This window comes from Jaculus jaculus, chromosome 13 (assembly GCF_020740685.1).
Source record: "Jaculus jaculus isolate mJacJac1 chromosome 13, mJacJac1.mat.Y.cur, whole genome shotgun sequence".
Lineage (NCBI taxonomy): Eukaryota > Metazoa > Chordata > Mammalia > Rodentia > Dipodidae > Jaculus > Jaculus jaculus.
Window position 1 is genome coordinate 58,940,286 of NC_059114.1, and position 17,973 is coordinate 58,958,258.

Below are 17,973 nucleotides of genomic sequence, written 5' to 3' on the forward strand. Positions count from 1 at the left end.
GGAAGAATGATACCGGAGGTTGTTCTGTGGCCTCTATGCACACACATGTGCCTATGTAAAATACACACACTCTATGCACATGCATGTGCCTATGTACAACACACACACACACACACACACACACACACACACCACACGTGCATGTGCAACCGCAAAATAGCCTCAACTCCTAACTTTGTTAAATATTTGCCCCAGTACCATTAGATCATCATCACATGAGGCTTCATTAAATCAAACAAACTCTTTTTTATCTTCTTTATCTGAATTTTGCTATATTTACTATATTTGCTATGTAAGAACAATTATTTAAAATTCAATTAGAAGATAGAAGAGCTAGAGTTATGAGCTATACCAGATCATGTTTAAAAGATCAAGTTTAAAAGTGTGAGCCACTGAACATATACCTACAGGACAGTAATAAAATAATTAAATTTTTTTAAAGTTAAAAATAAAAAGATTGGTTAAAAGTAAAATTAAATATCTTTTCCTTCCATCAGGACTTTTCAGAATATTGACCCTGCTAAATAAGTATCTAAGTTGTGAAGATGAAGCATTCAGTCAACTTTCCTGACTTTCCAGAAGTAATTTTCCTTAGTAGAATATGAATAAACACTTCAGTATTTTTAATGTGATTAATTTACCTCGAAATGTAACTTAAGGCAGCCACAGTTGTATGACCACCTTTAAGTAATGCATCTACTGACACATCATTATGATTAAGGCTTATTTATGTACTTCTTTAATTATACAAGCTTGGCTCAGGATTTTTAACAATATGATTGCTTTTCTTTACTAAGTCCTTATAACAGCACATAATCCATTCCCTCTTTTCAAACAGAATCATATGGTAACATATACAGGAAGCTAATAATCATTCAAAAGTTATTTTTAATTGTATTAGGACAGATTGATGTAGAAACCTCAATGACTTTCTGAATAAAAAATAATTCAAACTTACATAGTTCCAGATGTAGTTGGTACAATTGGAATATCTTCAGCTTCTAAGGGTATCGACCAGGGGATTTGAAATTGTGGCGCAAGTTCTCGCATTACAATATTTCTTCAAGACCAAAAGAATATCATCAAAGACTAGTTTGTTTAAAGATTAACTGGGAATTTAATTATGACATGATAGAGAAACATAATAAAGTCAAACTATGTGGTTATTTCATTGCATTAAAAAGACAGGTAGCATTATGCTAAAGCATCAGGACTCTGTAATGAATACTGCATGCTAAGGAACCACCTGCTTACATCAGTTTTAAAAAAACAGACATGTATTTTTATAAGTTACTATAATTACAGCTCTACTTAGATATGTTTTGATCATTCACTATCAGTTTATTAAACACTTACAGATATTCTTTTTTCTTTCTCTTTTGTGTTATTGGGAAATAGATGAAACCCAGAACTTTATGCATCCTATGTAGGTAGTTTCCGCTGAGCTACATAACTAGTATCAGGAAAGTTACTGAAAATATCATACTCATTATTAGCAAAATGATTTTATGTTGCTTTACTAGTGCTATACTGCTATAACACAACTTTATATACTATACTAAATGGAATAATGAAAAAAATGTTTAAATAATTATGGGGTTGTTTGTTTTGTTTGAACTGATCATTTATTCATGCTACTTTAGTGAGACCTTTAGCCTACCTAATTTCTTTATAGTAAAGTTCACAAATCTTTGATACAGACTACAAAAGCTGAATCTAACTAGTAAGAACATAAGCACCTTCATCTTGAGACATTAATTCTTCATGATTTTGTCATATATGTTTTAAAATGTCTTTAAAATAGTCTTTGCTAGTCTTCTGAATCAAGGAATAAAGACAACAGGTCAAAAAATATAAAAATGGCATTTCTTAAAATTTCATAAAAATAGCAACACTTTTATAGTTACTACATAATCTTATGATAATATTATTAATTGGGGCTGGAGAGATGATATGGCAGTTAAGGCGCTCTCCTGAGAAGCCTAAAGACCAATATTTGACTCCCTAGATGTCACACAGGAAGACACACAGGTGACTCATATGTACGGTTGTGCATGCGCACAAAATGGTACAAGTGTCTGGAATTCCATTACAGTGGTTGACGGCATGAAGCCAATTTTCTCTCTCCCTCTCTCTTTCTTTCTCTCTCATAAAAAAAGGCCAATCTGTTGGCTTATGTCACAAAAAAGTATAGCATTAATTAACATATAGAAAGCATAGTCATGTTAAACAATACTGAATTCATGTGACATCATTTCTAAATGTTAAAATTCTTAGGCCTTCATATATACAGATCAGATCAACTGTTTTTCATAACCAGAAACCAATTTAGGATCGGGCATAGTCTCTGGAGGTGTCATCTTATGAATATTGAACACTATTTTATAACACTTGAGAAGCCAAAATTTCATGGTTTAATGAGTCCACAAAGGGGAAACATAAAGTAGTAATACTTACCCAAGTATCTTTGCACAATCATCATAATACTTCATGGAATTTTTCACAAAACTGAAGCCATTGACATCACAGACATAAGACTGTCCATTGGCCCGTAGTAAATCAAAGCCACAAACTGTTTGCTATTTAAAATAAGTTATAAGCTTTAAGGTTTCATTTAAATTAATATGACAAAGTAGTCTAGTCTCATAAGAACATATATTTTATAAATAGCACAAAAAGTATTTTATTGCAGATTGGTTTACTTCATCAAAAAAAATGAAAGACTATTTAATTTCAAGCTCACAAATATGGTAAAAACATTTTCTTTCACTATATTTTATGTCTAAATCACAAAACACATATAATTTCAATTCAGTTTTTGGAATACTAGTACAATAAGACAATTAAAAAAATGTACTAAAACTTAATTACAAGCTAACATTCCTTCCACAGCATACTTTATTATTGTTAACACACAAAGTATTTCCTTATTGTTTAAGAACTAGGGCTGGAGAGATGGCTTAGCGGTTAAGCGCTTGCCTGTGAAGCCTAAGGACCCCAGTTCGAGGCTCGGTTCCCCAGGTCCCACGTTAGCCAGATGCACAAGGGGGCGCACGCATCTGGAGTTCGTTTGCAGAGGCTGGAAGCCCTGGCGCGCCCATTCTCTCTCTCTCCCTCTATCTGTCTTTCTCTGAGTCTGTCGCTTTCAAATAAATAAATAAATAATAAATAAAAAATTTAAAAAAAAAAAAGAACTAGCAATATATCCCAGGTTTAAGTTACAGATGGGGCAGCATGTCAAAAAGGTAAAATGTTATCTTTTATTAAATGCAGGTAGTATTACTTTTATTGAAATCTTTATTGCATAGTAGTTAGAAAACAAACAGTAACATGAGTTAATTGAGGAAAGAGTCAAATATCAAAAGGAATGTTTCCTTGAAGAAATATATTTATACTGATTTCATGAACAAATTTTTGTCATAAATTATAGACTAAAGGATTGAGAATGACAGAAAACTGAAGATCACTTTATGAAAAAAAATTTTTTAGCAAATCCTATGAAAACAAGTAATAGTTGGAACAACTTCTAAAAATTAGATAAACTAGGTAACATTAGATTAATTTTTCTTTAATTTTAATTTTTGTATAAATTTGTAAACATTCTTTTAGAAGATAATATACTGGCACTACAATAAAACTGCATAGTAGCATTTTAAGAATTCCTTGAAAAGTACAGGAACATCTCAGATATGCTAAATAATTTTTTTAACTTACAGTGTCTTTTAAACAGGAAACTAGAATATTCAGGTCTACATGGCTTATATATAACATCTCACCTTAAAAGCAAGACAGACTTTCCAAGCAATTAATTTCTCCCGTGCATTGAGAATAACAGGGAACCTAACTTCTTTCCCTTCACTGTCACGCTCTACTTTGCCATCAAGAGCTGGAGATTTCCGAGCTTCAGCATGAGCATAATCTGGACCAACTGTATACACCTTGCATAAAATTCGAATATGTATGTTATTGGTTAAATAAATAAACAGCAAGCAATACATGAAAAAATATGTTTTAACCAGTTCAGATTTCAGATTATTGAAAGACATATTTCTATTTTATATGCCAAAATTTCAATATGTTGGAAAAGTTTGTAAATACTTACATGGAAAAGTGAGGCTAAATTCTCTATAAAAATTATTAAACTAAGCATTGTACTGCCAAAATATTTTATGTTTAGCAAAGAAAATTTATTAGTGTAAAATATGGAAGAAAAATAATGTCAAAACAATGTAAAAGGATGGGGAACGACTGTAAGCCCAGAAGGAAAGGAAAGGAAAGGTACTCCAAGAGGACAGATGAAGCAGCATCAAACACTCAACTCAGGAAGGTGTCTGACCCAGTTACTCCCCATAAGGACAGATCCACATGACTGGTGTGGCAGGCTTAGTAATCGCATGTTCCCTTGTGGTTGATGGGATTGTACCAGAAAAATTTTAAGGGCATTATATATAAATATACTTAAATAAATTTATACTTACAAAGAGTCTTGGTAGAGAAAGGCTGGTTGGAGGGAGAGCTATTTAAGACCCCCATGTGTCACCACTTGAAATCATGAGTGTTTTTGTATCATATCACAATTACAATTGTGGCAGCTATCAGAACTCTCACACTCAGTATTTCAGTATTTGACATTCTACAGAGAATCATGCATATGATATACATACCTACATATATACATACAAATATTCAAAAGTTTAATTTTAACTATTTCAATACAATATTTTTTTTATAACCCTGGAAGTTTTGTTTTAAAGATTTAAGAAGACTATTCTTTAAAAATGTCCCTTGGAGCTGAGTGTGGTGGTGCACACCTTTAATCCCAGCACTCAGGAGGCAGAGGTAGAAAGACTGTAATGAGTTCAAGGCCACCCTGAGACTAAATAGTGAATTCCAGGTCACCCTGGACTCGTGTGAGACCCTACCTCGAAGAAAATTTTTTAAAAAGTCCCTTGGGTTTCCAAATGCTAAAGGTGTTTGTGGCAAAAACTGATCAAGACTGCTTGGCAGGGGCCTGTAGAGATGACATAGCAGGTAAGGCATTTTCCTGCAAAGCCTAAGGACACAGGTTCTACTCCCCAGTATCCATGTAAGCCAGATGCACAAGGTGGAGCATGTTTCTGGAGCTCATTTACCGTGGCTAGAAATCCTGGCATTCCCATGTTTCTTCTCTCTCGTATAAATAAAAATTAAAAAAAAAAAAATTCTGGGTAGGAGGCAAAGCACAAGGCTCTAAACTCTATGCCCAATACCAAGTCAGTTAGATGTTGCGAAAGAGTTAATTTTGTGTTTTTAAATTATTGGTAACTCACAATAGAAAATGAAATTCATATGGTCTCCAACTTAGGATATTTTGACTTCTTGTTTTAGATGGTGAAAAAGTAACTCACAATTCAGATGGAATTATACTTCTAATTTTGTATTGATCTGTTCCTCAGTCAATGACGTATATTATCATCCTTTCATTGTACTGACCAATGGCAGTGGCAGTCAACTACAACTACAGACTCTTCTGCCTAAGTGCTGGAACTACTGGTCTGTGCTACCACACAGGGCTAACTTAAGGGATTTTTAGGTTAGAAAGAGTTTATCAGGACATAACTTATTATAAGTCAAAAAGCACTTGTACTTTAACCTACCATATCTCAGTATCAGTATGATCCTGAATACAGAATTAAAATGTACCCCAGCCACTCATACCTTAACATCAGTACCATCTGTAGGCATAAACTCTTCATATATATATGAGCCAGTTTTTCGCACATTGCTTTCTGGAGAATATACACTACTTCTACTGCCAATCTGGAAATAAAAGATTCCATCAACATAAAAACAAAATTAGTTCCTTAATTTGAATAGTATATGTTTATAATATAACCTTTTTAACATCTATTTTCACCTTAGACTTTTTTTTTTGGTTTTTTGAGGTAGTCAATGTAGCTCAGCTGACCTGGAATTCACTTCACTACGTAGTCTCAGGGTGGCCTCAAACTCATGGTGACTCACATACCTCCACTTTCCACATGCTGAAATTAAAGGAGTGTGCCACCACACATGGCTCACCTTAGACATTCCTAGTTAATCATTTCATCAATGAACATGTAACAATGCTTATTATGTATTTGGCATATTATTCTCTGCTGTGTCTGTAACATAAAGCGTAAGTTCAAGAGTGTGAAAATATAATGGACACTAAAATTAAGTTTCTAAGATCCATCTGTGATACTACAGGGAATTCAGGTTATTTTTGCAATTATAGAATTTCCACTGTGCAAAGAAACAAAATTTCACGGAGTCTTCTATCAATGTGTGTCTTTATGATATACAATGTTGTTTCCTAAGCTCTGAGTATGAAAACAATGTGGTTTTAATCATTCTTATATCACCATGCCACAAATGTGCAACCATGTTTCAAAGCAACTGTCAGGAGGTTCATGTTCAACTTATACAGCTACCACCATTACACCAACTTAGAGTCTTGTCAGCAACACAGAAGAGAGTTCCAGTTGGTCTGCATTTTCTACATTTATGCCTACATTTGGTGTTTTCATATCCACCTCTATAAGACATTAAAATGGTACTTCACTGTGTCTTAATATGCAATTCTATGACCATGTATGTATGCATCTTCAATTCTAACATATATCAAAATCACATTCCTAAGATAGTGCATTTTTGCCAATGCATTTGGTATTGGGCTTGTTTCTCAATTATTTTAATTTTTTGTCAATCCAAAAAGTAATCTGATGTCACTACCAACCCTCCTCCCCCCAATAAAAAGGGTGAATTACTTAATGTGTAATTATTTTAGTATAGTAACAATTAAGCATATACTCATGCATGTAAAATTTATTAGTATTTTTTGTGAACTACCTATTCTTATAGACCATTTTTCTAAAAATCTATTTAACTGGATTTCTCTTCTGACAGAAATACAAATGTGAGATTAAAGACATGCCAGGTAATATCCCTTTATTCTGTAGGTAAGAATTCTGCTCACATTAAGTAACTGTAATGATGCCTAGCTTTTCTAACAGAGTATGAGCTCAGTCTTATGAGTTTACTTCACAATTATATTTGGGAACTCAATATTTAACCTTAGTTTTTTATAGCACTTGATGACTTTTAATAAAAGTTCTGGTTATTTTAATAAAATTTATATAATTATGAAAAAACAAAGTTTATAAAGGCTTACCTTTCTAAAGAGTCTTTGACTTCCACCTCCAGCAGATGTTGGGTAGTAAATGTAAACATTGTGATCTTCTGCACTGACTGGCTTTTCTACAAATGGCTTTTGGAAAATTTCCCCATTTACTTCTACATGATCATCACCTTCAATCAGATTGCATTCTACAAATTAAACATAAGAAAAAATGCATGCATTGTATTTCTTACATGACATTTTTACAAAAGCGAAAGTACAGCATTTTCAAAAACTATTAACTGTTAAAAAAAATTATCAGCTGGCATAGGACAGTATTAGAGCAAGCTCTTGATTAACATGTGGAAAACCCTGTGTTCAGATCCCCAGCACCACAAGAAAAAAAACCAAAGTACAGAGTGAATAACCAAATATGGTTATTTAAACAGATATTTTCAAAGCCTCTTCTTGTGATTCTGACTGACTGAATGTCTAAACTAACATCCTGGATAAGTTTTTATTTATTTTTTTTTTTTGAGACCATGTGTTTAAATGTATCCCAGGCTGGTCTCCAAGCCAACTATGTAGCCCTTAACCACATAAGTGTTCTGCCAAATCCCCATAAACACTGGGATTAGGAGGCATGTGTCACTACCCCCACTAAAATACTTTTCTTTTTAACCCACCAAAGCATAATGGAATTGCATAGCAATCTTCATCATGTGGACATTTCTCAGGGCAAAAGCCTCATTAGTGACTACTACCTTCAAATGGGAAGAAAGCATGCTCCAGAATGGTGACTTCTTGCTTGATATAGGCCTTCTATTATCTGCCTGTCTTTCACTGTGTGTTCATTAAGTATACATTTATTTGAGAGAGAGAAAAAGAGGCAGAGAAAGAGATTGGGTGTAGTACCAGGGCCTCCACTGGCTGCAAACGAGCTCCAGGTACACATTCCATCTTGTGTATCTGGCTTACATGGATCCTGGTGAATCAAACCTGAGTCACTTGGTATTGCAGACAAGTGCCTTAAACACTATGCCATCTCTCCAGACCTGTGTGCCCATCTTAAAACCCTTAAAAATTAGTCCTGCACTTGATGATTAGTTCTAGTAATTAGTACTTTGCAACTTTCTTCTATAATTGTTTACACTATGTAAGGAAACTGTCATACTGGAGCCAGATATCAATAAAAGCATCAAAATAGTACTGAGTCTTGATTACCATAGTTTACATCCTAAAAACAAAAGGATTACAGAAGCCTATGACTAGAACCAAGCCTAAAGGGAATCAGAGTAAACACTGTAGTGTTCAATATACATATATGACATATGATAGCCCACTAGTGATATTAATAATTGAGATTTGAGGAGTTTTATCTAAGGATTCAAAAATTTTGATTCCTAGCCAGGTGTGGTGGCTCACACCTATAACCCTAACACTCAGGAGGCTGAGATAGCAATAGTATCATGAGTTTGAGGCCAGCCTAGACTGTACAATATATTTCAGGTCCGTCTGCACTAGAATGAGACCCTGTCACAAAAGGAAAAAAAAAAAGAAAACAACAGAGACACAGAGTGAGTTCTAGGCTAGCCTAGGCTACAGAGTGAGAGCATGAGACTTTGAACAATTAAAATTAAAAGAAATGGTGATGGCAAATAATCTAATATGTAACTCCAGAATGGCAGCATCTTCTTGGAAATGGGTAGGATCATTCATATCAGCAATCTCAAAAACTAGGAAGTTACTTAAGGTAGGAAAATAACTCATGTGTGGAATAAGTAACCCAGCAAAGGAGTTAATTTTTCCTCTCAAAAAACAAAACAAAAAGGAAAAAAGGAGTTAGGATACTTTTTAAGAATATTACTTAAAACTTCCTTGCCATCAGACAATTACTCATGGCATCATAGCAAAAGTTTTCTAAGTCATAAATGATAGCAAATTAACTAACATACAACTTCAAATTTTATGAACCTTAGAGATATTTAAAATGAAGATTAGAAAAAATTAGGACAGATAACTCCTAGTTAGTCTTTAAGCCCATAATATCTCATTTTATTCCCTTTTCTAAGTCTCATGAAGACCAGCCTGGCTTAGAACTTGGTATCCACTTAGGCTGACTTTGATTCTGTCTACCTGCTTAAACTTCCTGAATACTACTGTTATAGGCATGTACTACTATATCTGACTCATAACAGCACATGTTAATTGGAGTGAATTTGTTTAAGTCATTAAGAACACTATTAAGTGGAATGTTATAAACCCTTAAATACTTTACTATAGCAATGAAGTGGTCAAAAGGGAAACTTTACCTTTAGGATTATTTGGATCACGGTTCAGAATTGCATAACGAGGAAGTAAGATACCTTCAGCTTGAAGAATACTATACACTTCTCTTCTAAAAAAAGAAAAAGAAAAACATCCATTGTTTAACTATTTTATTTCACAATACATTGTGTTGTTATACAAGTAAATTATCACTGATACTCAAAGCTTTTAATTTTCTTAAATAAGCATGTCATTTCAAATATCAAAATGTTTGTAAAGGAAATATACAACTACATATATGTATATACATAATACATATATATATAACGTGTGTGTGTGTATATATATATATATATATATATGTATGTATGTATGTATATATAAAATACTTTTTGTAGTATATTAAAATAATAAGCTTTAAAACAATATCATATATTGGAGAGATGGCTCAGTGGTTCAAGGCACTTGCTTGTCAAACCTGATGGTCCAGGTTTGATTCTACAGTACCCATATAAAGCCAGATGTACAAAGTGGTACATGAATCTGAAGTTCATTTACAGTACCAAGAGTCTCTGACATGCCCATTTTCTCTGCCTCTCCAATAAATAATTTCTTTTAAAGCCATAAACAGCCAGGCATGGTATAGCACACTTTTAGTATCAGCACTCAAGAGGCTAAGATAGAATGACCACCATCATTCAAGGCCAGTTTGGGCCTTTAGAGTGAGTTCCTGGTCAACCTGGGCTAAAGTAAGACCCTACCTGAAACCACCAAAAGAACAAAATGTACAAAAAGAAATGCTTGAATAAAAGTGACATAGCACTATACCTCAATAGACTATAACTTAACTACTAAAAACCTTATGTTAAAATAATATTTAATGATATGGGAAATATTCACAGTATGCTGAGAAAGATTTTGTAAAAATGAGAATGTGTATGTGTATTATGTGTGTGTATGTATATAATACTTATATCATGCATTATTATATAATCCCAAGAATATATTCAAAAATTGTAGATATCAATGTTACTAGGGGAGGACAGAAAACTAGAGAAAAACTATAGGGTCCTTTTTTTTTTATTATTTATTTATTTGCAAGCAGAGGGAAACAGAGAAGAGAAAGACAGAGAGAGAATGGGTGTGTCATGAGCTCCAGATACTGCAAATGAATTCCAGATGTATGCACCTCCTTGTGCTCTGGTTTATGTGGCTCCTGGGGAATTGAACCTGGGCCCTTTAGCTTTGTAGACAAGAGCCTTAACCACTAAGAAATCTTTTCAGTCCTAGGGTCTTCTTTAAGATATTTTATTTTTACTTATTTATTAGACAGAGAAAGGAGGAGGGAAGGAAAGAAAAAGAGAGAGAGTGTGTGGGTGCGCCAGGGCCTCCAGCCACTGCAAATGAACTCCAGGTGCACGTGCCCTCTTGTGCATCTGGCTAACATTTGTCCTGGGGAATCAAGCCTGCATCCTTTGGCTTTGCAGGCAAATGCCTTAACAGCTGAGCCATCCCTCCAGACCTCCTAGGGTCTTCTTTATAAAATATTTTCATATCAGTAATCTCATGTTGCAATGGTAACAAAGAAGAAGATAGAATGCTGATAAAATTGAGTAGACATCAGACTAAAACATCAATTAAATGAAACAGTTTATCATTTCATTTAGAGATCTATGCTTTTGGCCTGCTCAGAGTGTTTTGATATATAGTTAATTTTAATGCATCTGCATGTGTGTTGTGCAGGCATGTGTGTGTGAAGGCCAGAGCACAAGCTCAGCTGTCATTCTCAAGAATGTAGTCCAGTTTTTGAGGCAGGGTCTCTCACTAGCTTGGAGTTCGCCAATGAGGTGAGACTAGCTGGTTAGTGAGCCTCAGAGATTCATTTGTGTCAGCCTTCCCAGCACTAGGATTAGAAGCATGGCCCTTTTTTGCATGTGTATATGTGTGTCCATGTACTTATGTGTGTAAACAGATGTGTGTCAGGGTCCAAGTGCTGTGTACATGTATACAAGTGGAGGCTAGGGAACCATTTGAGTGGCTTTCCCTACTGACCAGCCCTATTTTGAGATAGGGTCTCATTGAACCAAGAGCTCACTAATTCAGTTAGACAAGCTAGCCAGCAAAACCCAAAGAGTCTCCTGTTTCCACATTCCCAGCACTGAGATCATAGGTACATGCCAGCATACCAGTCCTGGGATCCAAATTCAGGTCCTCATGCTTGGGCAACAAGTGCTCCATTGGGCCTCACATATGAAGTCTGGCAATTGAACTCAGCTCATTATTCTCACAAAACAAGCAAGCACTTTACCAACTGAGCTATCATCTCAGCTCGTGAAATATTTTTAATGTGCATACTTTACCATTGAAAACACCTGGTTATAATAAATAAATCCTAATTTTATCATCATTCACATGATAGAAAAACTGTTTAATTTTCAATGGGCTTTGCAGGCATTGAAAATTTAAACAAATGTGGTTTCATGTTGTCTCACTACTTGCAAAACTACTTGTGCTTTTGGGCTAGTCAACTAATTCTCCTAATTCTCAAGGTTCTTCCTTGGTAAAACTCTGTTAATAAAACCTATTTCTCAGCATTACTTAGGGTATAATAAATTAATGTATGGGCCAACATCCGATGCTATGTCAACAACCTCACTACTCACCTATCCTGTATGAGATACTGCATATTCAAGTCATTGATTACAAATGGATTCCTGAGTTTTGCATAGGCAACTGCTTTGTCCAGTGGAAATCCTAAGAACACACATAATTAACATATATTCTGCACAATCTAAAGATATGCTGACATATGTAAACTAATCAACATAAATTCATGTAACTTCCCATGAAAGAAAAATGTAATTAATTTCCTTCTATAGAAAGTATGGAATAAGCACACAGATTCTGATTTAAACTTAGACAATTAGATCTCACCTTTTCTTATAATGCCACCAGAAAGGCACACGTAAGCAATTACATTACCTATATACTCAAAGTCACCTGACAGAAGGTAAGTTTATTTTATACATAAAGAATCTATATAAAAATAACATATGTCTACCATAATCACTGATTAAGAAATATTCTGCACATGTAATTCCTTTTCATTTAATATTTTGATGTCTATATATATAAGTTAGTTCAAAGTAACTTAAAAGCAAAAATGGACTTATGTACAAATACACATGGTCAACAAGATAAACATGAAAGGCACCATGCTGTTGCAGGATCACCACTGATTAATTAATTTCCTGAAATTTCTAGAAGAAACCTAAAAATTATATAAAGATGTTAATAATTATATTTTTCTCTATTACAACTAAAATTCTCCAATATGATTTATCCATACATATTATTTTTCAGCTTTTAAAAATATTTTTAGGGGCTGGAGAAATGGCTTAGCGGTTAAGCGCTTGCCTGTGAAGCCTAAGGACCCTGGTTCAAGGCTCAGTTCCCCAGGTCCCACGTTAGCCAGATGCACAAGGGGGCGCATGCGTCTGGAATTCGTTTGCAGAGGCTGGAAGCCCCGGCGCGCCCATCCTCTCTCTCTCCCTCTATCTGTCTTTCTCTCTGTGTCTGTCACTCTCAAATAAATAAATTTTAAAAAAAGTTTTAATAAAAAAATAAATTTTTATTTATCTATTATATAAGAGAGAAAGAAGGAGATACAGCGAATGGGCATGCCAGGGCCTCCAACCACTGCAAATGGACTCCAAATGCATGCATCTGGCTTATGTGGGACCTGGGGTCCTTAGGCTTTGCAGGCAGCACCTTAACCACTAAGCCATCTTTCCAGCCCTCCATACACATTATTAAGAGAGACAGTATAAGCCAGGTGTGGTGGTGCACACCTTTAATCCCAGCACTCGGGAGGCAGAGGTAGGAGGATCGCTGTGAGTTCAAGGCCACCCTGAGACTACATAGTGAATTCCAGGTCAGCCTGAACTAGAGCAAGACCCTATCTTGTTTAAAATGATAGAGAGAGAGAGAGAGAGAGAGAGAGAGAGAGAGAGAGAGGGAGGGAGGGAGGGAGGGAGGGAGGGAGGGAGGGAGGGAGGGAGGGAGGGAGGGAGGGAGGGAGGGAAGATAAGACAAGACAAGACAACACAGACAGTATACCATTATAGTTAAGAGCATAAATCAGTGTTCAAATCCTGCCTCCACCCAGCTATGTAACCTTCAGCAAACTTACTATCTCTAAGCCTATGATTTTAAGGAACTAACAAAAGAATGAAACACTTAAAAAAGTTCTTGGCATAGTACGTGTTCAAAAGTACTGCCTGTTGTTAGTCGTTAAGTGACAATCTATCTTATCTATGGAAGATGAAAATCACCAACCAAGTACAACTTCAGGATTTAACTACTGAATATTAAGTACATCTGTGAAGACAGTGCAGGCCTGATGCATTAAAAAGTTGTAAGTTAAATATTAAATATTGAAAGATACTGAAATTGAAACAAAACACAAGTTATGTTCAGTTTAACCAGCTTTGTATTACCCTTAGCTTTTACATACAGATATTCTATTAAAACTCTGGTAGATGCCAATTACAAATCCTTGAGTTTCATAAACTCAGAACTCATAACTTTAAAGATGCCTTGATGTCATGATTATAACGTCCTACCAGAATTAGGTAAACAGAAAGTACCTGCCATCAGCTCCGTACTTTTATTTTTATTAAAAAGGAACTTTTCTGTGCTGGAGAGATGGCTTACAGGCTAAGATCCTTGCCTGCAATGTCTAATGATCTGAGTTCAATTCCCCAGTACCCACTTAAAGCCAGATACATAAAGTGACACATGCATCTGGAGTTTTGTTTGCAGTGGCTGGAGGCCCTGGCATGCCCATTCTCTCTGTCTCTCTTCTATCTCTCTCTGCTTGCAAATAAATATATAAAAGAGGAATTTTTTTCTTACCAAGAGAAAATAAATAGATCATGACCTACACTGTTGCATAGATTTTAAAAACAAATAGCACTCACAGAAAGAATTATGTGATGGTTGGGGAAGAACAACAATTTAACAAATGTTAAAATTTTCTTGTCAAAAGCCTCAGTCAGCAATGATCAGCTCTATGGTTTCCTGAAGAAATGAAAGCCAGCTACACTATGGAAACCATTCAAAAGCTTCACCAAGTGCTATCTTCTTCCTGTTGAGTGAGACTTGAACACAGCTCAGGACTACATATTTTGGTAACAGATGATAAGTGAATATGAACATATTTGAGCTGTGAGCACATCTTTCACATTATAAATTTTACTGCAATTCAATTAATTCACAGATTTTTATACAATTTCAGCAATAATTTTGATTAGTGGAATTTACTATAAATATTTAAGCTTAATTGATATTTCCATTTAATCAGAAAGACATTCAGATAAAAAGCTTTCTATGTCCAGGAATGGTTGCATATGCATTTAATACCAGCACATGAGAGGCTGATATAAGAGGATTGCTATGAGTTTGAGGCCAGCCTAGAGTGAGTTCTACTTCAGCCTGGGCTAATGAGACCCTACTTTGAAAACACAAAACAAAAATTTATCTTTATGTATATGTGTAATATGTATGAGTGCATATAGGTGTAAAAGTGTAGTGTGAGCATAGGCATGAGTATAGAGGTCACGGGACAGCCTTGGATGTCAGTCCTCACCCTTGACCTTATTTAGGCAGTGTCTCTTTGTTATTCTCCACTGTGTATGCCAAACAAGCTGGGTCACAAGCTTCCAGAGATCCCCCCGCCCATGTTACTGTAGGAATTCTGGGATTACATACACACCACTGCATAAGGGTTTATGTGGGTTCTGAACATGTGAACTCACTTTACCCTCTGAGCCATCTCCCCAGCCCAAGATCTAAACTTTTAAATATTAAAGTTCTTAAGAAAAAAAGTAGGCATACATATATAAGGAATGATAGATCATTTCCTATATGTTAATAACACAGGGCTTAAAAAAAAATCAGGAATTCAGATTCTCAAATATAAACAAAGCCATACATTCCAAGAGGTGATCACAACCTATTTTAGTAGTGAAAACTAGAAACTATCCAAATGTTTGCTTATTAAATATGTTATATACAATTATGCATCACTCCACATTAAAAATCTGGAGGGGGAAACAGTAAAACATTAAGAAAAAGTTAAGTGTAAATTCCTACATTATTATGATACTAATTTTAAAAAAAATTACACAAAAAAACAAACAAAATACTTCAAAATGTTAACATCTTTTATATGTAAGCAGATTAGTCTGATTTTATTTTTTGTCTTATCTAAAATTCTACAATTAATATGTATTAGTTTTATAGTAAGAGAGGATTAAGGTGTCCCTCTTTTCTTAATACCTTTGGAATGGAAAGAAATAAGACAATCACATAAAGGCCAGTTCTCCACTGGTTCATTCAAAATAACTTCCTCTTCAAATACTACTACTGTGATATATTTAAATAAGGAGATCCGTTCCAGAATTTCCTTCATTGGTTTGGATTTTGATTTCTTTGCCATGGAACATATTCCAACCACAATCTGCCTTTCTGGTGGCTAAAACAGAAACAAAACAAAACAAAACAAAAAAACAGGCTGATTTAAGGTGAACTCCAAAATATAGCTTTCTTACTTTTCAGAAGTAGGAGAGGTAACACATTAACCAGCAATGTCATTAAAATTCTAACATTATTGTAATATTTTATAGATAAATTAAATTGTGAGAAATGTCTGCAAAAAATTTTAAATAACATTTAAATAAATTAAAACATCTATGATTTTCATCAAATTGAAACCACAAATACTTCAACTACTTGTCTCATTTGTTTATCCTCATCAAACAGGCAAGGGAAAAGAGCCCCAAAGCATCTGCTTCAATTAAAACACCAATGGGAACGAAAGGAAGAATTTTCTTATGTAAAGTAAGAAGTATTTCCAATTATAAAGCTATACTACATTCAATATTATTGTAGATTGAGCTTAGATAGTAGCTTGTCACCGAGGACACCTTGTATGGAGTTTCGGAAATTGCATTTAAAGCACACGTGTCAGTACCCTTCAATACTCCACACTTAATTTCTTTTTTTGAGAGACGGGGGGTGGCAAAGATGATGGAGGAGCAAGGGGGAGAGGAAATGGGTGTGCCCAGGCCTTTCAGTCTCTGGGAAAGAACGCAAGACCCGCTCGCGCTGCCCTGTGGGCACTCGTGATATTGCACGCTTGCATCACTGTTGTGTCTGGCTAGGTGAGATGCAGAGGATCCCTATAGGAGGTCTTAGGGTTCACAGGCAAGCACTGCAACTACCAAGCAATCTTTCCTGACCTCCACACTAATCTTGATACTCAGCATTCGAATTTAATAGCGTTGCTAATGTCAACAGTGTTAGATAGCTCATGGCTCAAACTAAGGAATGAAAGGAAGAGGGAAAAAAAAGAAAGACTAGAAAAAGTAGAAACAGTAATGGAACGAGTCACAGATTCACAAAATTACTCAACATTCATTCTGAATCTTTTCACTGAATCTTGGGTCATTTGCACTCTGCTGCTTAGATTTATTGACTAGAAAAATCTGTATTAAGCTCTTCTCTATTCTTCAAGACCTTGCATGTGGCTTTATGTGAGTACTTGGCAATTGAACTCACACAAATAGACTTGGCAAACCAGTGCCTTTAACCACGGAGCCATTTCCCCAGCCCTCTTGTTCATGAGTTCATGTAATACTATAAACTGGATTCAAACGTGGTTTGCCAGACTTTCTCGTACTCAATTAATAAATAGGGTTGTCATCTTCACCCAGTACCTGCATTGACAATATGTGAAACAATGAATGGCATTAAGTAGTTCGTTCTTTAGTACCTTTATCTGGATGTATCTATCTGCTGTGTACTTTATATTCAAGAAACACTTTGATTTATGGCCCACTCTTCTGTTTCATAGCTACTTTTTCTATCTGACCCTTAGGTTTATACATATCATGGTTTTTAAAAAGCTACAATAAACACTACTGAACAATTTTAAATCTGACCTCTAACTTCTATTATATTTCTTGATTCACCAGGTAGTCAATAATGTTTCTCATGCTTTTACATTTTAAATTTTAAAGCAAACTTATACCTATAAAGTCCCGATTTAAAATCACAATAGGAATTTGCATTACAATGACTAGTAAAAACTCTACACTGTACAGCCTCTCACAAAAAAAAAACTTACAGACTCATATTCCTCCTCCTCATCTGCATGGTGAAGGAAATGTCGGTAATTTGTCGGGTTAATTTCCGTTTCCTCAGGCTCAAAGAATCCAGTGACATCACTCATTTTTATTTCATTTGGTATAGACAGACGTCATTACAGGAAAGCATTCTCCCTATACTAGATGACACAGAGACCTTCTGTAGATTGTTTCTTCTAATATAATCACATGAAATTGCGTTGACATTTAGCTGGCAAATGTTCCTTTGTTCTCAGATATCATTGCTTCATTTTGATGTCAAGAGTTTTTGCTGCAGCTTAAAGTACAGAAAGTGAAACTATTGCATTCCTGAGCTGAAATGGCAATTCTTTCACCTAAAATGCAATAAAAAAATGA

General features: G+C 35.0%; 1 protein-coding gene across 13 annotated transcripts in view; it reads right to left on the reverse strand.

Moving 5' to 3' along the window:
- Window positions 1-17,973, reverse strand: part of Ppip5k2 (diphosphoinositol pentakisphosphate kinase 2) — a 67,584-nt gene that overhangs the window by 42,373 nt on the left and 7,238 nt on the right. For 12 of the 13 annotated variants that reach the window (XM_045133065.1, XM_045133072.1, XM_045133071.1 and 9 more), the window contains 9 exons: window positions 17,598-17,951; window positions 15,749-15,944; window positions 12,070-12,160; window positions 9,451-9,536; window positions 7,193-7,347; window positions 5,698-5,799; window positions 3,777-3,938; window positions 2,458-2,579; window positions 959-1,060 (listed from right to left, as the gene is read on the reverse strand). In XM_045133065.1, coding sequence (XP_044989000.1) covers window positions 959-1,060; window positions 2,458-2,579; window positions 3,777-3,938; window positions 5,698-5,799; window positions 7,193-7,347; window positions 9,451-9,536; window positions 12,070-12,160; window positions 15,749-15,944; window positions 17,598-17,702 — 1,121 coding nt within the window. In that variant the 5' untranslated portion in view covers window positions 17,703-17,951. The remainder of the gene's footprint in view (window positions 1-958; window positions 1,061-2,457; window positions 2,580-3,776; window positions 3,939-5,697; window positions 5,800-7,192; window positions 7,348-9,450; window positions 9,537-12,069; window positions 12,161-15,748; window positions 15,945-17,597; window positions 17,952-17,973) is intronic. The other variant, XM_045133073.1, reaches the window with a different exon arrangement.